This window comes from Fringilla coelebs, assembly GCF_963513975.1.
Source record: "Fringilla coelebs genome assembly, chromosome: 3".
NCBI classification, from domain to species: Eukaryota; Metazoa; Chordata; class Aves; order Passeriformes; family Fringillidae; genus Fringilla; species Fringilla coelebs.
Genome location: NC_140030.1, coordinates 86753025 through 86774862, shown reverse-complemented (window position 1 = coordinate 86774862; position 21838 = coordinate 86753025). Strand labels below are relative to the sequence as shown.

At 38.6% G+C, this 21838-nt stretch overlaps 1 protein-coding gene across 2 annotated transcripts in view; it reads right to left on the bottom strand.

Moving 5' to 3' along the window:
- BABAM2 (BRISC and BRCA1 A complex member 2) overlaps positions 1–21838 on the bottom strand; it is a 163445-nt gene that overhangs the window by 54336 nt on the left and 87271 nt on the right. For both annotated transcript variants that reach the window (XM_084202711.1, XM_084202712.1), the window contains exon 7: positions 21412–21521. In XM_084202711.1, coding sequence (XP_084058837.1) covers positions 21412–21521 — 110 coding nt within the window. The remainder of the gene's footprint in view (positions 1–21411; positions 21522–21838) is intronic.

The window sequence follows — 21838 nt, the reverse complement described above, 5'->3', positions numbered from 1 at the left end:
CTTTCTTTACCATCAGTGCACACAGGTGCATACTTAAAAGAAAAAGTTCATAAAAAGTTCTGGAAACCCGAGGTGTCAAAGGAAGGTTTAACTTGACACTGTCACAGAAAAAAAATATTGATACCTCTTGAGGGATGGAAACTGAATCAGTAAAGCAAATATGTTAGCCCTAAGGAAGCTTCAAAATAGGACTCATTTGAAACAGCTATCTCATATGGAAAACCTCAGCCTGCAACTGAAAATTTTTTAAATACAAGAAACAAAAGAAAAATACTTATAATGGAAAACATGAGGCAATTTCCAATTGCAGCAAATTTCAAAGGTTGTTCGCTCTCCCAGCTCCCAGCTTTACTGGAAAGCAGGAGTTGCTTAATACCACTGAAAACATCTGACAAAGGCCTTTTAGTCTAAGTTTAGAGATATGACCTTTTTTTTCCTCAATAGTCCAGAGCAGGAATCTATTAATCTTTATAGTTTTGGACATGTGTATTTATGACTCTCTTCTTGGGTAGTACCCAGAGGGTGTGAATTTTAAAAGATTCCCTCAGCCAGTTGGCTTTTTTTTTTTTTTTTTTTTTTTTAATCTGAGAATTTATGTTAGAGAAAAGGCTATAGAATTTCTGGTAGTTTCACAGTAAGTTTACAAATCTTGCTTAGTGGGTAGGAAAAGAAGGTGAATGAATCAACACAAGGAAAATAACGGTCAAAATACCAGAAGGTGATGGAAACTTGCTTATGTTCACTGGGTACAGCAGAAAATATGGAAGCTTTACCACCACTTCTTAAGTTAGAAAATATTTTTGTACTCTTCCCATCTCCTCCAGTTAGAATTTTAAAATCTAATGCAAAATGCACGTGTCAGGAAAGGTCTTGTAATTCCAGAAACCAGTTCTTCTATTATCCAACCCCAATGCCACATAAAAAATATTGTTTAAAGAAAGAGGTATTGGTACATGTCCTTGTTGCTCTTGTCTTTTCCACCACTAGACTTTCCAGAAAACTCTGAGCAGATTTCTCTGTTCTTAGACATCAAAAAGGGGGAAAAAAATCAACCAGCAACCTGTTTTCAGTGGGTTCTGTTTATCAAGATTTTCTAGCAAAAGCTACTCATCATATGATTTGCTACTGATTTACTGTAAAACAATTGTCTGTTACGCAAGGGTAGTTTGCTCTTGCAGGACAAAAGCCCTCCAGTCACTGCAGTTTAAACTGTTTTTATTCAGTGAGTGCAGAGGATACTCCTAAATGTAGTTCTACATACTCTTTTTAAAACTTTCCTTTAGTTTCTCATAAGGCTGCCCAAAGACTGATCATCCTTGTTGGAGTCAATGAAGGTCATCTCGTGCTCTCTGTAGTACAGATGACAGACATCACAAGTGAGAACTCAATGACCATTTAACATCAGCAAACAGTAGCCCAAGAGCCTGCAGAATCATCACCACTGGTTTTAAGCAGAGCAAAACTAAGGTTTTTCACTCTGATAAAACCAAGTCAAGGGAGGTGGCTGTGGAAATGACAAAGACATGATGAAAGCTGGGTTTTTCTCCTGTGAGGACTTCCCTAAGTTTTAGGCAAATGGGTTAATTTCAGAGGCCCCCTCCCAGCACGTTTGTGTGCACAGGCACTGTGTAAAAGCTGCACTGATTCCTTCACAGTTAGGGGTAGCCCCATCTCTCACATCTGCAGCAGCTCTTAGAAAGAGTCACTAAGCAGCCTGAGTAAATAACACTGGGGTTAAGTCAGCATGAGGGTTCACTAGTGACTTGTGCTGTTTAAAATGTTCATAAATGACCTGACAAACCTGTGAGCTGCCAGGTGGCAGTTCAGGGATGACAGGTTATTGAGGGTAGCCAAAATAAACTCCAACCATGAAGAATAATGAACAGGCTTTGAAGCAGAGGAACTGGATGACAGTAAGAAAGAGATTTAACACAGATGAGTATGAAGTGATACACACAGAAGAAAACAACTCTAACCAAAAATGTAAGATGGGCACCAAAGCATTCAGCTGCTTTTAGGGTTATGATTAAAGTTCAGCTGAAATGTCAACTCAGCACAAGATAAAAAGTCAAAACAAAAAGAAGTATGGGATCATGAGGAAAGAAGTAGAAATTCATCTGCAGCACAACTCAGTCTGGAAACCAGAAAATGAGGACAGAAGACCGATGACCATAACATGATGAGTGATGTTGAAAATGTGAATAAGCACTGACTAGTTGCTGTCTCTTCCAATACAAGTGTAGTGGCCAGCTTTACACCAAGCTAACAAGGAAGAGCTAGTTTCAAAACTAAAAGGAGGGACATCTTAATGCAAGATGTAGTGAAGCTATGAAATTCCCTGTTGCAATTTGTATAAAAGGGTAGGCTGGACAAGTACACAAAAGAAAAATTCATTCAGGATTACATATGAATCAGATTTCCTTAGCCACCAATGGCTTCGGGCTGGAGAATTCTTAGGGCAAAATATCACATGTGCTAGCCCTGTTTCTATGGACTTTGCTATCATTTTGCACATCCATGTGATTTTCTAGTGGGGTGGCATATTTAGATGATACCACAAGGCAATTTACAGCGCAAAATTTTAATCACAAACATGGTATCTCTCTATTTACATAAATCAAGTACTTTTACTGCAATTTTAAGCAAACACCATAATTTAAATGATTTGTATCTACTTCAATCACATAATACTGTTTGCTTAAAATTGCAGTAAGAGTACTTGTTAGAGTAACCTGAACCAATGGGGAGAAAAAGGCAGAACGTTAGAAGGGCTACGCTTTCTTTTCCCTCAGAGAAAGTTTTAAAGTAACTAATTTTGTGATAAGTAAAATGTAGTATACCTTCAAAGAGTTTTAGATTTAATGAAACGAATGAAACATTCAAATAAATAAAGATCCTCTTTTGTGAACTTCAATAGCTCTGCAGCAATGACCTGACTTGTCTGACATGAACTCAGGCTGGGTGGAACATCTGGAAAAACACCCCATCTGAAGATGTAGGACCCTGCCCTCTTCTGCAAGTACAAGTGATATGCCAGGGATCACGATGATTTTAAAAATGCACAGCTCTGCAAAACATACCGTGCTACCTTCCCCACCCCAGCTTAACATACAATCCCTCTGACAATATCAACAGTTGCCTAACATGACATTTCACATACCACCACGATTTGGATGGCATGTGCTTGAAAGAGAACTTGAAACACTAACACTTAATGTGATGAGGTTTAGGAGGAGATTGAAGGAAGTAAACTGAGAATGAAGATTACAAAATGGCCCTTTCATTCCTCTGCGGGGATGAAACAGTATGAACAAAACAACCAAACCCCAAATGCTATTTACTTTGGGAAACAGGGTATGTCAAACTTCTCAGAGTAGGTGGAGTCAAGTAAGGACACAATTAGCCTAAAGCCACCACCAGCAAATTGCTGCACACAGTGATATCCCTGTGTACAGGTATGGCTAGCTGCAAGAATCCAAGGGAGGAAGACAAGCTGTCCCCAGAAAGAGCGTGGGGGGAAAATGCACCACTACACAAGCAAACTCCATTCCCTAAATATGGCCGTGATTTAGGGATGCACTTACACACTAGTGAAGATCCACTTACAGGCTGTGCTGGAGTTTTGATTTAAGGCCTCTTACCTTTGTTACTGAATAAATTTTGTAATTAGCTAATGCTGCTGCTTGATTCTATTTGTGTGCTCTTTGTTTTCGAGCCGCTGCGGTATAGAGCAGAGATGTGGGTGATGAGATACAGCTACCTCTGTTTAATCTTTTTTTTGACAGGCTTGAGGAGAGAAAGGGAAGACAAAGACAAGCATTGACTTGATACAATGTTCTTCTCCTTTGTTTGGTGTTTGGGAGAGTTATAATGCAAACTTGATACTTGAGGTCGTTTTACTAAAGGAAATGAGGTAGAAGTATTAGCAAGTGTAACTAGAGGGTCCAATTTACTTCATGTAGCACATCTCGGTACTGAAACCCAGAGTCCATGAACAGCATTACATAAGAGAGCAGTAACAAAACAATCTCATATGAGCCCTCCAAAATTAAGAGAAAAGCCCACAGAAAGTCTGTCTAAGTATGGGAGATAAATTCAGTAGCTACGGTCAGATCAGTCCTTGGCTATTTCACTGGGATGAAATAAAACAAGATTTGTCAGAATTACAGCACAGGAGAGATTATCAATCCAAAGGTCTGTTGATGAGGAATTAAAAGACAGCCAATCTATTTCCAAACTATCATTCCATTTCTTTGCTACATCCAAATCAGATAAAAAACAATCATTAACAGATTCCCCAGCTTCCCTTTCTTGCTAACTTGTCACCCCATAGCACTGTAAAAGGTTGTTGAACTGATGCTAAAACAATGCCAATGTCCCAGCAGTAAGTTATCAGAAAATTCCTACTGTGAAAGAATACTGTTTATATTTTTAAGCACAAACAAGTTTAGGAAAACAAAGAATACCAAAGAGGTAAAAAGAAGACACTTCAGGTTTACACTAAATAAAGATCTGAAAGGTGGATACTATTTGAGAATTGTGTAAGCTAGAGGCAAGGGGGGCATGTCACCATCTGAGACACTTCAGATTTGTAATTACATTGGAATCCTATGCTGAAAGGTGGAAGTGGTCAAGAAGAATGGAACTATCTCATCCTTTTATGAGAAGCAGATTTCTTGAAAAGCTGTGTTGCTTGTTTTTAGCACCTGAGCTACACAAAGACACACTTCTCAAACATTAAGGAAACAGAAATGATTTGCATCTCTGCTCTGACTGACCTGACTACCTGAAAGCAGCTTTTTGTTAGAAATTAGCAATTGCAATAGTATTACTGAAGAGGCTGGAGGTCATGGTTATATGCATCACAAACTTTTCAAGTACTTCATACTAATATCTATATTGTTCCTTGTAACTAAGTCACCACTTTCTATTCTTCAAGACTGCCAAACCTGTGACATGCAACTGTTACCAACTGATTTAGCACATCCATAAGTTTCTAATATGATTGGCATTGTACATAATTTCAGAGCATGAAAGACAAAATTGGTTGGGAAACATCTAATTTTCATCTTTCAACGTGACAATACATGAAAAATAGCATCTGAAATGCAGAAATTTATTGCCTAAGTAAGTGACTTCAAAATCCATGTATTAGTTGGGAAAAAAGGAAGATACCCACCCAGGTCCTTACATGTCAAACTTACACTCCTATGGATTGTGTAACACCTGATCCAAATTGCTTTCACTTTGGAGACCTACTTTGGAAATTGCTTTCTCTTTGGAGAGCTACTTTGACCTATCTAAAGCTGTTGTCAGTACTTGGAAAAGGCCATCTAGCCTTCAAGGAACCATGCATTTATTCAGTATCTAATTAGTTCAGAACCTGAAGAACATTGATGCAAACCTGGCCAGGACTAAAAGTAACTGATTGTAGCTCTTTGAACCAAATGCTGGGAAAGGTTGAAACTTATGTCGTCCATGGTTTGATTTCCTAACTTTGCAAGAAGAGATAAAAAAGCAGTACATGTCAAAGCAAGGAATGCCTGGAGAACAGCTGACTATACACTATTATTCATCAAGTCTCAGGGTACATGTTTCATAATCCCAAAGATACAAAAATTATTTTCATTTAAAATTTCGTACTTTGCCTTGAAAATCCAGCACTCTACTATCTGTCTACCAGGAGACCCCCAGAATTGCTCAATTCTAATGAATAATCTGGACCTGGTATTTTCATCTTTCCCTCAATGTAAATACACTGAGGGGAGATGAAACACAGACAACCCCAAAAGACCTGGAGAATAAAAGAGCAAAAGGTCCTAGTCAGGGAAGAAAATACTTTCAAAAAGTATTTCTGTAAGTTACAAGAAAAAGATATAGTTTATGGTTTGCTTTAAAAAAATTTGTAACTTTATTTAATTTTGTTGAAAAAAAGCCCCCAAGCCCAAAACTCCCCCTCCTTGTGTCACTTTGTATCCTGTTTTCCCTTTTTCATATGTTACTAAAGCTAGACAAATGAAAAAGATATTTCTTCCCCAACAGTTAATTCAACCAGATCATTTGCATATTTTCTACATAAAACAGTTTTAAATAGCCACAGTTCTGACTGTCATTGTGACTGGTATCCTAATCAAGGCATATGTCTCCTCAGCAGGTACCGCATCATGACTACCCAGACACTGTAGTAACTTCAAAGGACCAAATTAATTCCCAAAAGATACTTGTCTTTTCCTTTCCTAAGGATTTAGACTTCACATTGCGTGTACAAAATTATAAACTGAACTTATCAAGGCCTACTGCAGTATTCTGAGAACAACTGAATTTATGCCATGTTACAAGTGTAAGAAATGACAAATAAGGCATATGGCAGGATCATAACATGGGCTGGAAGGGACTTTAAAGATCACCTAGTTCCAACCCCTTTGCCATGGACAGCCAGGGACACTTTCTACTAGACCAGGTTGCTCAGAGCCCCATCCAACCCAACCTTGAACACTTCCAGGGCTGGGGCATCCACAACTTCCCTGGGCAACCTGTTCTACACCCTCACTGTAAAGTGATTTCAAAACTCCTTGAACATCATCACCTGAATTTCAGAACTATGTTCCCAAAAGCTCCCTATAAGTTCCTGTAACTTGGTTTACCTTCCCCAGTCTTAGCTATTTTTGTCACTTAAGACAACTACAAATGCACAGAGAAGCAAATTTTAAGTCACAGATAGATTTTTCACATGCATTCAATTTCATGGTACAATCCAAGATATAGATCCTACTACTCATTATATACTACATGAGCTTTTTGAAAAGTTATGATAAAGGAAAAATTTGAAGTCATTCCCCTACCAACACATAACAAAACCGATGACTTTCCCTGTAGAGCACTGATTTTATGATTAAAAAAATTTATCCAAAAACCTTTTCATGGTAATATCCGAGTGATAAGCAAACTAATTCTACTTCCTCCTCCATTGCAGGTGTGAATGAACACATTGACTGGAAAACTTATACTTCCTCAAACTAATTATTTCTTATTTCCAAACAAAGGCATTTAGAGAGCCTGAAAATGCCACACAAGCAAAAATATAGAGCATTTAAAAAGAAATCCCCCACAGTCAATATACTGGAAGTCATCTCTGAATCATCACTGCCCTTCAGGCTTCCACATACCCTCTTTCACCTCCTTTACCAGAATTGGGATCTGCCAAACCTGAAACAATTCTCCTTTTGTCCTTTAGGATTGAAGAGCTATCCACTGATCTATTTGCTGGTATAATAAAACCAAAATCTGGGTTGAGAAACCACAAGATCAACTGCAAAATATTACTATGGTGGCTAACAACAGTTTCTATGTTATTAATCCAATCAGACAGGTCTATGCCTGTCATCTTTGCCCAGATTTGAACTCCTGTTGCCCAAGAGAATAGAAATTGGTGATGCAGGAAGAAATGCTTAACTGTACAGTATTATTTGCTTGTGGCTCAGCAAGCACTTAACCACATATGTGAAGCTTTGCCAAGATGTCCTCCTACAACAAAAGAAGGAAAAAAAAAAGAAGAGAACACAAACACAATCAGCAGTTGGCAGATTTTGGGTGGAACACTATTTACCTACTACTTGTTCTTAAAATAGAACCCAGTATTTTTTACAGGTTTTAAGGACAGAATTAAATTAAAAGGTCTTTTCTGCCAGCCTGAAGACACAATTTTAGTCAGCTTGCCAACTGCATTATCTATTTATCACTAGGTTACTCAGATACACTGGTGGGGTCGAAGCTCAAAAACATACCAAATTATTAAAAAAGATCTTTTCCATAGTGGAAAAAAAAGTACTTCTACACATACTGAATTTTTACATTTCCATTTCTTTAGAGTACATAGCACAAATAACACCAGTGGAGATACTAGAGGAATCTGTATCAGGGCATCTTAGTGTGGACAGCCTCAAGACAGCCTATTAAGTTAAGGCAGGGCTTTAATTGAGGAGGGTAACTGAGAAGACATTTTGCATTAAAAAAATTGACTATAAAAGAAAGAAGACATTTCTAAGTCTAGCAACGTTTATCTGGTACAGATTGAGATTATCAGAGGGAGTCTCTATTTGCTTCTAGTTTCCCAAACATGAAGTCTTTCTGACACACATGGACACATTCACACATTCTGACATCATTTGGTACTATTTTATCCCAGAAGAGTACCACGAAGACAAGCATATTAAAGTTTGCAAAAACAGATATTCAGATTAAAAGACAATAAACCATTTTATCAGAAGAATAGCACTAAGGAAATTGTTTATACTGTATTCCTTGCATATTTTCAAATCAAGCCCAGATAAAACTCCTAAACATTTAACAAAAAAATCCTTTCTCGTACTGTGGTAATTGAGACATGCAAGGGATGGCCTGTTGTCAAAAATAAGAAAAATGAAATGCATTTTAGACATGAGCCACCGTTGTCAATTTGACCACGTCAGAAACGTGAGTTCTCCTTTAGTCCCCAAAAGAACGGTGAGAGAATGGTGCAGAAGACTTCCCCACAAATTTTGTCAGTTTCCTTCTGTGGCTTAAGAAAATAACTTCATGGCACCATGTATTAAAGGGGTATGCATGTGCAGTACAAACATAACCTGCCCAAGAAAACTGCAGAAGAATAAAAGAAGATGCACACACATAAAAATAAAAAAAGCCATCCCAAACCATGTCCTTTAACAGGTCACTTGTACAAAAGAAACTGCTGCTAGCACAGTGTGCTTATAAACCCTCTACACCCCTCCATTCTTGACTCTAAAGGGAGTCAGCTGTAGGACCTTGTTAGATATTAATTAACAAAAACAGGGAGTTGCCTTGGTGAAAAGTAAACAACATTCCAGTTGCAGAGTCTGATGTAACATGGGTGGTTGCGTATAGACTCTACCATTAAACTATTTAACAAAATATGCTGAACAGATTGGTGGATGAACAAAAATAGAATGCTAGACTTTCACAGCATTAGTATAACAAACAAAATCAGGATAAATCTATCCTTTTTCTAACATTTTAAGTGTACTCAGTTGTATGTGTAAAGTACTCAGTAATGCCAGTTCTATTGCCAGGATCATTCACTGCTAATGACTAGTGTTCTATTTCAGGGTATTTATTTACTTTTTTAAAAAATTCTGCTATAGTATATGAAATTAAGAAAGGAAAATACAAATTAGCATCTGTGTATTGAAAAGGCAACTCAAAGCTTTCGGTACATAGAGCCAAAAAAATAAAGTAAAAGATACTTCCCAATATTATGTGCCTTGGTGTTGGCAAGGCATAACACTACCCATAATACCGACCCAAATTCTTCAACATTTGGTCCCATGCACTGCTCTAATTTATCTCATGCCCCAGCTAGTCCAAAAGGACTATGCATTTTTCATGCCCTTGTTCCTCATGCTATCCCTTCACTGTGACAGCAGTGAGACAAGAACTTAATTTAACTTTCTACCAGCTCATCATGACCTCCAGGCAGAACAAATCTTAGACAGCAATATGTCCTTGAGAACTCACCTGTCCCTGCTGCTGGAGAAGCACGATGAGACTCACCAAAAAAGCCTCTGCTTCCACACTGCAGTACATGGCATACAGCTAATGACATTGTGCAACACTGCTATGACCAACTGCACAGCTTCAGACTGAAGGGACATTTATGGTCCAAGGACTGGGACAACTGAGGCCTTGGGAGTCCCAGACTGGACTTTGAGAAGAGGGAGGGTGGCAGAGCAGCAGACTTGTTCCTCAGGGAGCCTGGAGGATCTCCACTGGAAGGTGCTCAAGACATGGACAGACTCTGCAACACAAAACCTGAGCTAGTGCTGGTGGCAGTCCCATGCCAAGCAGGAAGCTGGCCTAGATGATTCAGAGTTCCTTTGCAACAAAGAGCTCTATTAACTCTGGTGTGAGAACTACCTCTTGCTGCAAAAGAATTTTCTACAAAACCACTCCAGCTGTCCTGGGTTAAGGCACTTGATGTATTTCATGAATTGATGTGACCTCCAAAATTTTAACGCCATACTATGAAAAGACAGTAAAGAAATTCATAGTAATGAGAAATATAATCTTTTTAATGATGAGACATGTAGTCTAAATAGAATACTATCACAGAGGGGAAAAAAGGCTTTTTCAATTATATGTAGATACACACAATATGATGAAATGTTTTTGCTTTCACTGTTGCATAAATATCCTGATGGTTTCCCTCTTTTTATAGGCAGCATCAATTAATTCTGAAGAGAAATAATGTTTAAAAAATGTAAAATAAGCAGAGTTCAAAAAACTAATGTTAAAATGCTTTAAAATTAAGAACAAAGGCACTGGAATTATAGACAACACTAAATGGTTGTTCAGGACATGCACTGATTCTCTGTATCACACAATTAAAAGGGTTGCTATGTTTTTATAGATCAAATGTTACCTAAACTTTCAACAAGATTTGCTTTGTCAGGACGTACATTCATCATTCAACTCTCCTTGCAATTTCTATGTCAACTGCAGGAAAAACTGTTACCTGGCATGCAAAAAACAGAGCCTCACTTCTCGAAAACAAAACAATTTTTTGGAGATGTGTGCAGAGCTGAAAACTAACAGCCAAAAGAGAAATGAGGAAATAGAGATGGAATGTAAAGAAATAAAAACCCAATGGAAGGCAGTATGAGAAACCTAAGTGATAGGTAAACGAACAAAAACAAGAGTGCCAATTTAAAACAACAGGATTTGAGGAGGTAGAAAGCAAGTTACACATTCATTACAGGCACAAAAGAAACACAGTGTTTGAGCCATGGAACAAATTAGGAGGATCACTACATAATTACACATCATGTCATCTAACCATCTTCCCATTACAGAGCAAAACTAAAAAAAATAATCTGGGAAGTTGACCAAAAACATGACCTGAAGGAACTACGTCCACAGAATGTCCCAGAAAGCCCTGCCTGCGTGGAGAGGTCTAGGGAAGAGCAGTGGGCACACACAGCCTCCCAGGACAGAGGTTGCACAACTGTTTGGGTTAATATCAAAGGCAACCTCGAAGAAAGGAAAAGGAAAGGAAAGCAAGCAGCAGCCACACTGCAGAGCAGAACTGCTTCGCACGCAGTACTTAACATATGGAATAAACAGTTCTGAGGCAACACAAGGGAACAATTAGTCTGAACGGTTTTGTAAATATCTTGGACAAATACCAGAAGAAAAGAATACTGAGGAAGACACTGACTAACTCAGGGGAGGGAAGGGGCCTCGATGGCTTTGCTGGCCTCCCTCTGTCCTTACGTGCCCTGTATTTATATTTGAACACTTGCATTACCCAGCATATAGGCTATTTAAGGTCAGGAAAGCGTTGCAGTAGCGCAGCTGCCTCCAGCAAGTAGTGCTTGACATCACTAAACCACACAGAAGAGCACAGCCCTTTCATTGGCTTCAACAGCAAATATCTGCAAGCAGAATTGTTTCGCTCTATTTGTACAGGTTTTTCCACTGCACTGTGGTGTCTGCAACTTCAGTACTAACAGAGTTTTGCCCACTGAAATTGTTAAGCAGATGAAGTTTCTTCCCCATGTATTTTTAGTGGCCCCTAACCAGAAACCAGCTCAAAGAATTTAGTTTTAGAATCCAACTAAAAAGAATCTACACTTTCATCATCCTAATTTTCAGTTCTTGCCAAATTTAACTTGTCTTCCTCCACGGGTTGTTTGACACGTACTGCATGCACACGCTAAATATCACACACAAGATCTCTCATTTAAATTCTGTAATATTCTTTGTTGACACATAAGTATGCTGTTTCAAACTATACATAAAAAGAGTCCCATTCATTAACACAACAGCCACATGATTTGTTGCCTATAGTCCGTACTTTCATTCAAATATACCTGAAGTTTAGTATTGTTACAGGATGCCTGTGCCAGGTTCAAAATTCAACAAATCCTTGTGATTTTTTAAGGCAACTCTTCAGAGTAAAGCTCCTAGGGAAGAAGTTCACAATATTCTTGAAGAGGAATCTGTTATCTAGGAAAAGACTATTCAATAAAAAAGTCTCACCCTTGATAATATATTTTATACATTTTCTCCAGGTAGGTCCAGTCACGATCAGCCAAGCAGCTTGTAGTAGTTAAGTAGCAGGACAGACTGTGACTGTCTCATATGCCTTAAATAAAATAAGCAATACAATGAACCACATTCTTGACAATAATTAGGGAAAAGGAAACCCCCAAAAATTCCGTAGTCACATTTTAAAAAGCAGCCACGATATATTTTGGGAAAATGGCCTCTTCCTATAATGGATAGTTAAGGAGGTATTAATGTTCCTTTCAAGAAGGCATCAAGTTCAAAATGCCACTGATTATTTGTAGGAAAGTTGGGGGCAGAAAGCAAAGGAAATTGAGAGGCGATACCCAGTAGTACTGTGGGGTCAAGAAGTGTATGGAAATAGGCAAGTTGGCAGGGAAACCAGCCCTTCTGGTAATGTCAAAGTGCACTACCATCTTTGATCACACCAACAGTGGGGCCAACACCCCTCCCTTTATATTCTTTCTCCCGCCCATCAGATTCCCCACACTCCTCAGTTCCTCTGCCATACTCCTCAATTCATGCTCCCTGTACTGCAACATTCCCTTCTGGAACATCAGTAACAGGAATGTGGTTCCTAGCAGGTACTACCAGCTCTCCCCAGTGGGGGACAGGGGGCAGAGGGAGAAGACAACAGAGACAATCAAAACTGAGGTCTTTCACATACCACTTAAGTCTGTATTCACACTTGTCATGGGTTGTATCTGAAAATCCCTAACTTTTCACTTTCCAGTGGTCAGAGATTTGTACCAATTGAATATGGCCATTTGGAAGGCAGCACTAAACAGTATGTTTATTGTCAATTGTTTTAAATAATAAAATAGAAAAAGTCTGAAGACCGAACACTAATATGCAGATCACAATCAGAATGAATTTCTCTGAAAACAAATGGCTTAATCACCATATTCAGAAAGCAAATCCCATATCCCAAATATGCAAAAATCAACTTCAAGAAAGCACACTTTGTTAAGATACCATGTTCTATAGTGGTGGGTTTGCATTTACATCAAGAACTGGGAAAAATACCCACGCAGCAACAAAAGTGGGTTCCAAGTGTACTCTAGGAAATCTGAGTTTTCATAACTGTTGAATAAATGTGCTTTTCCATACCCACTGCATTTTCTGCCAAGATTCTAATTAACTCATTTAACTACTGCTTGACAGTTTTGGTAATTATTACCCAGTTAGAATGAATACATTATAATAACTAAATCTCAGCCCTGATCTGAAAGAAAAACCTTCCATGACCTACTTGTGCCACTTTCCACCCTTTGCCAGCAGTCCTGGTGAACTAAGGACGTCCCAGTTGACTGGAGATCAAATGTAATGACCATCTAAAAGAAGGATCAGGAGGAGGCCTGTTAGGCCTTGTGCTGAGGAAGGTCATGGAGCAGATTATCTTGAATGTCACCACATGGCACATGCAGGACAATCAGAGGATCAGGCACAACCAGCATGGGTTTATGAAGATTGACCCGCTTGATCAACTTGGTCTCCTTCTGTGACAGGGTGACCTTTAAGCAGATGAGGAAAAGGCTGCAGATGTTGTCACTCACAAGCCTTGGACATCACTTCCCACCAAATTCTCCTGGAGGTGCAAGCAACTCATGGCTTGGCCAAGTGCACTCTTCACTGGGTAAAAAACTGGCTGGATGCCTGGGCCCAGAGAGTGGTGGTAAATGGAGTTAATCCAGCTGGCAGCTGGCCACTAGTGGGTTTCCCCAGGGCTCAGAACTGGGGTCAGTCCAGTTTAAAATCTTTACTGATGATCTGGACAAGGGGATCAAAATCTGTTTGAATTTTTAGATGACACCAAGTTGGGTGGGAGTGCTGATCTGCTGGAGGGCAGGAAGGGTCTGCAGGGGGATCTGGCCAGAGCGATGGGCTGAGGCCAGCATGATGTCCAATAAGGTGAAGTGCTGGGTCCTACACTTGGGTCACAACAACCTCTTGCAACACTAGAGACTTGGGGAACTGTATCTGAAAAGCTGTCCAGTGAAAAGGACCTGGGGGTGCTGGTCAATAGCAGCTGAACATGACCCAGGGTGTGTCCAGGTGGAGAAGAAGGCCAATGACATCCTGGTCTGTATCAGAAATAGCATGGCCAGCAGGACCAGGGCAGTGGCTGTCCCTCTGTACTCAGCACTGGTGAGGCCACACCTCGAGTGCTGTGGCCCCTTTTGGGTCACTCACTACAAGAAGAACATTGAGGTGCTGGAGCGAGCCCAGAGAAGAGCAATGGAGCTGGTGAAGGGTCTGGAGCACAAGTCCTCTGAGGAGAAGCTGAGGGAGCTGAAGTGGTTTAGCTTAGAGAGAAGGAGGCTCAGGAGGGACTTTATCTCGCTCTCCAGCTACCTGAAACCCAGATGCAGCCAAGTGGGAGTCAGCCTCTTCTCGCAAATAACCAGTGATAGAAGAGGAAATGGCCTTAGGGTGCACCAGGGGAAGTTCAGATTGGATATTAGGGAAATTTTCTTAACCTAAAGGATTGCCAAACCCTGGAACAGGCTGCCCAGAGAAGTGGTGTAGTTACCACCCCTGGAGGTATTTAACAGATGTGCAGATGTGGTACTTAGGGACACGGCGGACTTGGCAGTATTGAGTTTACATTTGAACACAATGATCTCAAAGATACTTTTCAACCTAAATGATTCTATGATTACACTTACTGATATATTACCAGAAGCCTCAAACTTGTCAGGTAATTTTAAAATTTGATGCTGTCAGTAACTTTGAAGCACTTTTCCTCTGCAAGAGCAATTTAACTCAAAGAGGCAGTCTTTGGAATTAAGTCTGTTTAATAACAGAGAAACTACTGCTTCAATTGTGATTTCCAGCAATCTAACTTTGTATCTAACTGTTGCCTTTTTTTTTTTTGAAGCAGAATTTAACACCAGGATCCTATCAGTGAAAGGAAAAATAAATTGGCCCCAGAAAAACTCCGAATGCCCCTATATACGAATTTTACCTCAACCTGAATTTTCCACTGTATTTTGAAGAAACACCTAGTCAGTATTTGTTTAGGTTAACATTTAACCCCAGTTACCAGACCCTATTACTGCCATACCAAATGCCAAACAATAAAAAGATGACACCTGCAAATTTCTTTCATCAGCCTAATTAATGTTACAGAAAACATTTCAAGGAGTTCAAACTGTCCATACCATTGGTCCAGAGCTCTTCAGGACCTTTTGTTCCTGAAATCAATTTCAGTATCAAAATAAACACAATCTAAGAAAGTAATTTAAAAAATAACCCCTATTGCAGATAGAGAGGAAGATTGCAAAAATACTAAGTACTGACCTAGCTAGTAATAAAGATGACAGCAGCTTTCAATACTGTTGCCAGGATTAGTTTTGACTAATTAAAATTGCTTTTGACAATCTCACTGTACAAAAACCTATGGGCAACAGTAAAGAATCAAGAACACCTTAATGAATAATGTCTGATGTCCCCCCAAAAAATTACTTTGTTCCCTTTTTCCTTCACTATCACTCTTTGTAGGTGGATCAACACGCCTAGAGGCAGTGATATCACAATAAAATCCTGAGGAAGATATTTTAGTCGAGTACAGATTTATAATGACACTTAGAATATCCTATATTGAAACACAGATCATTACAATGAAAGGTGGCATACTCACAGCACATGACAACTAACATGATACGGAATTGGATGTTTAATTAGGGTAGCCTGAAATAAATTACATGTGCACAAGTGAAAAAGGGCAACAAATTAATGGAGAGATTTGATCTAAAGGAATCAAATGGGTTTAAAATTTATGATATTTCTGTAGACCATTCCACTCAAGTCAGAAGTATGCAGAGGGAGTTGAAGAGGGCTGTGTTGAATCACGTTTTCATTTTCTTTTGTGATCTTTTACTAATGAATTTTTCTATATGTGCATTTCAACCATGCAAGACAATACTTTAAATGATAAAGTGCTTGTAAAAATACTCCTTCCACCATCACATTACAGAACTTTAAACATATAGGCTGACACTCAGAGCCTGACAAAACCTCTAGAAGACACAAACCCTTCCCAATACTCAGCTCTAAGTTTTGCTCTGAGACTTGAGGCAACACTGAGCTCTGGATTGCCACTAAAGGTATGTCAGACCAAAAACTGTCCCATATCTCCTATATAGAGAAACTGGTACCTCATTACCTAGCAACAGAAGTGGTCCCACTGAACTGCCTCAAGTATTTCATACCTCGACAAATAGGTCTAATTGCTTAGTCTCTTAACTGACTTAAAAATCTCACTAACTGAGCCATTTAAAGACAGCATTAACATATCCAGCATTAAAGCACCATTTAGATGATGGACACATAATCTTAGCTCTCCTACAACTATTTTCACTAATTGCTCTATAGCAGCTTCAGAGGGAAGAAAAAAAAAAAAGAACAATCAGTACAGTTGAACACCTGGAATAGAAGTACAAGTCAATCTGCTTTGACTGCCAGTCCCAGTCTGTCCTGATCTCTTCTGACGCTGTCAACACGCCATCAAAAGTTGATAGGAGCAAAACAGATTATTTTGTGGACATGAGAAGAGTACAAAGCAGTGCTAGGTTGGCAGTCAGGTTATGGTACTGGCTATAGTTTCTGAAGCCCTGGCTGATGGGGGCATGGCACACAGAGCAGGCAGTAAGTATGTCTGATGCACTAGCCAGGCACTGACCAAACAAAGCCTAATGGAACAAGAAGATCTGCAGAGCAACTGCCATTGCTTCTGCTTACCATGTCTGCAAAGGGATTTGAAGAAGCCATGGACTGCCGTGGGTGACTACTAACAATTCTACTGAAATCATTGGTTCACAAGAATCATCACATTTTAGTAATGCCAAGTAATGCCAAACTGAAGATCTTCTGACTTCTACGAAGCAGACATATAAAAAAGCCTAAGCACAACCATTCCTTTAGTGACTGTGTATTCATAATCTGTCTGAAACAGCAGGCTTCTACTGGAGGCAGCATGGCATGCCAACATCAAAGGTGAAGCCCTTAACAGCTCCCCTGTGTCTCAAACATATCAAAGAGGCAGTACTCAGCAGTAAATGGATAATATTCTATGGTTTTCCTCTTCCAACTCCCAGCAGAAAGCACAGGTACCAGACAGGAAACACCTCAATGCAAACACGTTTCATTTTCTCTTCAATTTTTTCTTCCATCAGTGAAAAACATACAGGAGCATTCAAAGCCAAAGAGTTCAGATCAGGTTCTTGTTATTCTCCCCTGCCTGTATGGGAAGGTTAAACGCAGTCACCGAACTCCGCATACCACCCTCAGTCACGAAGAACCCTCTGGCACAGCTCCCAGACCAGTAAAAAACGACCATTTCAGTCCCCAAAGCATGGAGCCTGATCCATTTAAGCAAAACAACTTCTACTGACAGCTGGTTTTCTTAGCATATTCACGTCTGTGTATTTATCAGAGAAAAGCCCTCCAGGACAACAGTGTTTATTGCAGGATTATTTCTGTGAACACAGGGAACACAGCATTCACTGAGCAACAGCGTTTCTACCCTAATATAGTTTTTTCTTAAAATGTGAACCAAGATGAACCCATTTTTATGTTCTTTAGCATGGATGACTCACAAAAGAAAAAAAAAAATTACATACATTGAATTTTTTCTCTTAAGAAAAAAGCCCAAAACCTTCTGATCCACATTCATGTGTAGTATGCTGACACAAATTTTTAAGCATTAATTTAGAAATCAGCTGTTCAATCCTGCACTGATTCTTTGGATTTAGAGTCTAATGACTTTTAATAAATGAGAAACAAAGCTATGATGGGCAGTTTTATTACAAATTTCCACCCCATACGAGTACCTAGTATACTTTCACTAGAAAGGCAATTTTGAACAACAAGATGCTTTCTACCAACAGGTTTAGAGCCACTATGAATAACTCATGGAAATGCATCAGGGACATAAAGAGTAAATATCCCAGCAGGTCCTTACCATGCCCTGGAGCATGGCTGTGCCTACCTAGCTCAGCTGTATGACCCTCTTCCCAAAGCACAGCCGCTCACAGCAGAGGATGGAGGGCAACCTGAGACAAGTCCCCCACCCTGAGGTGGGAGGAAGGGAAGGATGAGCTGGGGACACACTCAAGGATGCTGACAAGCATCAATCTCTCAAGTTGTGTGGTCAGTCTGTGTGGTTTCTCAGCTTACCACTTCCTACAGAAGTGTGCAGAAACTGTTTTCTATGATACTACAGTAAAGATGGTAGTTTTTTAAAAACCAATACATCTCATAAATATCCCGTGTTTCATTCTATCTTGGTCTAATTTTGTAATAATTGAAAATAACTTATAGGCATCTGTTATGCAATAAAAAGTCAGAAGAATTATTAAAACTATAGAATGTAAGCTTTTTAAGGGACTGATTTCAAATGAAGGAAACATTAAAAGTTGCTGCTAATGTGTCTGGAATAAATAGTATTGAAATGAACTTCTCAAATTAGCATGTTTTAATGAAAGAATTAAATCAGGTATTGATATGAATAGTTATTGATGAGATTTTAATAAATTAATAGAAGTAATTCCCATCCCTAAATGTGGGTTTGGTTGGTTGATTGTAAGAACTGCACTTGACACTTCTGCAGCCAGACATCACACCATACAAGTCAATAAAGCACCAGTATTGAGTTGAATGATCCACAGCTCTTCTCTACTGCATTTCTAGCTGCTGCTTCAATAAGTGAACCTTTTCAAGCCAACCAGTGTACTAACATCTTCACCCTAAAAGGTGGACATTTCCCTGATTTTGGAAATCTCTCTTACTGAGTCTATGACGAAATGCAAAGTCTTAATATTATTATGCCAACTATCAATTTAAAAAAATAGAGGAAATGTATTTTACAAAAACCCTTCAAATCAAAAAACCTATATTCACATTCCTAGAACTCAAATTTGCTGACAAGATCTGTGGTTATGTATCATTTGTGTGTTTATATGGCAGAGCACAAAAGCAATGCAACCTCCTGGGAAAGCAGGAGATAATTCACTTTGCACAAACAGGCCCTTTTCCTCTTACTGCTCTACAAACCTGAAATGTTATTTCATATGTCAGGAAAATGCTATTCCTGTTTGTTCATTCTTCCTAATGTGAACACATTTTAGCCTTAGCAAAATAATTGTGGGAATTTGGTATTTTTCACATTTTGTTGAGTTCTTGGGAATGTTATGTTGGGAACTATCAACTATTACTTGGAACACCTCAAAATCTGCTGCATAGAAAAAATACACTGGTACTTTGCTTACATGGCTTTTGCAGATTCAATTACTGTGAGCAGCAGGAAAGATCTTTATAAGCAGAACACAATTCAAATGTAACATGCCATGGCCTCAAGTCATTAAACAAATCCTGAGGGCTTCTTGAGGCTTTTTATACTTTTGGCAAAAAGTATAAAGAAGTACACATTGTTGCTTCAGTTCCCAAACACTGGGAAGTTAAATATCTAGACTGTCAGCCCCTGCTAAACACAGCAGAGATTGGTTTTGGGAAAGAACAAGAGAGCTGCATATTTGCTATTAAAACACAATTTTACAAACACTGGAAACATACCCATACATTTTTTCATGGCACATAAGAAGTAGCCAGCATAAAGGGAGGTGCAACAGCACACAAGCAACTTCAGTAATTATGCATTAACAGTACCTAGATACTGTGATGAAAATGTTACAAATGCAGAAAGACAGATTGACTTAGATGAGATAAGTATCTCAACTCAACACACAGATAATGTGACAAGGTGTGGCACAGAACTCCAGGGTTTACTGGCATGATTTTGACATGACTGCATCAGCTATAAATGACAAAAGCCATAAATACACCAGAATGTCAGATACATACCAATACCACTCAAGCATCTTTCTGCTATATCGCTCTACATCACACATCTAAAATCAGATGCTCTTTAAGGCACTGAGAGAAAATGCAATACCTTTAGGAAGACAAAGACTTCCTTTGTATTGCTATTCTGCTAGGTATCAAGAGGTTAACATCTTTCTAAAGATACTGCTGAAAGTGGGAAAATACTCAATGTACTCATTAGCTCGTGGATGATTTCGACAGATATACCTGGGTGGCCTGAAACATACTTAACCATCAACATGTGACTACAGCTGGAAATACAATGGAAACTAATGGTAGCCCATTTGCTTTTAAGAGTTCAGAAAGAGAATCCTTGGGAACATAGAAGGATAATTACATATTTGACTACAATTATTCCCTCAACTGATGCTGACAAAAAGGAATGAATTGATGAAAAATATGAAAATTTGAAAGCTACCAAATACATTATCTCTATGTTTGCACATGCACACGTAACCTACATTTTCTTAAAATATCTCAGAAGTCTTACGTCTTTATCTAAGTCAAATTCCAGTTTTTATTTTCTAAACTGCATTCAAGAGTTTCTCCAGATCAATACTCTGTTGATCAAAATGTCAAGATACTATGTTTCCTCAAGCACACAAACTTTATCCCCCATAAGTTATAAAACTGTAGTAGTCAGTATTTCCCATCTTTCCTCTACACAGAAGAGTCACCACCAGTTCAGAGGAAAGTCAACTGCCCTATTAGCTAAAACACAACACATCACTGAAACAATGCTGCACCAGTTTGAATGTGGTGTACCTGAAAAGTCTAACATAGTTATTTTTTTAAGCATTACAAGACTGGAATACTGAAGACAAGGAGAAGCATTAAAACATTTTCAATTTCAGAAAAGAAATTTAATGAAAACAGATAGATTTTTAGTCTCCAGTCTTCCATTTTAGGAGTAAAAATCCATTTGTCAGCAAATCTGCCAACTGGTAAACAGATCAGTAAGGTTCAATGCTCTTTAAATGAAATATTCAGATATTCTCCTGAAAAAAGTAATTTACTAAAGCTGCAAATTCCAAAAGCATAGTTAACCAAGCCCTTTAGCTTCTACAACAATAATTTATTCAAATGTATTATGTTTATATAGAGAACTTACCTTCTCAAAAGAAAAAAAAATAAAGATTCCCTTCCACAAAAGCTATCACTATGTTGTACCATAGAAGGCATTCAAAATATACTACCACAAGAAAGGACAAACATGGTTTTCAGAGACTGTGATGCTAACAAGAATATCACATACAAACAAAACTAGCTGAGAGAAGATCTACCATTTCTCTACCATACACACACACACTCAAAGCAACCACTGTAACTTTAAGCAATTTAAAGCAATAGTATGTTATCATCTAGTATATTATCATACATATCAGGAAAAGATTGAAAAGTGCTGAGATGAAGTAGAATAAACATTCTAGAAAAAACCTAACTCACTGTTCAATACGTGGGGAGAGGTACAGCTTAGGAAAAACCTGAGTAGCTTCTGCGTCCTCAAAACTAACGGAGAGGAGTGCAACATCTTCTCCAGGGTCTTCATTCACATCCTGTACATAGAAAAGCAATATAAAATGGTAAATAACAAACTGAATATTTAAAAGCTTACAGATAAAAACAAGTAAGTCAAACATGAATATATTTAGGAGACGCTTAAGTGAGGAACCTAAACTGTAACCATTGCAAAACAGGTTGCAAATTTATTCTTCCTTACTATATTGGCATGTCAAATAAATATTTTGATCTGCTTAATTTCCTTTAATGTATCAGAATAAAATTACTGAGTTATGAAGTATACAGTACTATAGTTCTTCAATTCAGTGAACTACAAATTTCAGCAAAGATACAGATTTTATTTTTAGGAATT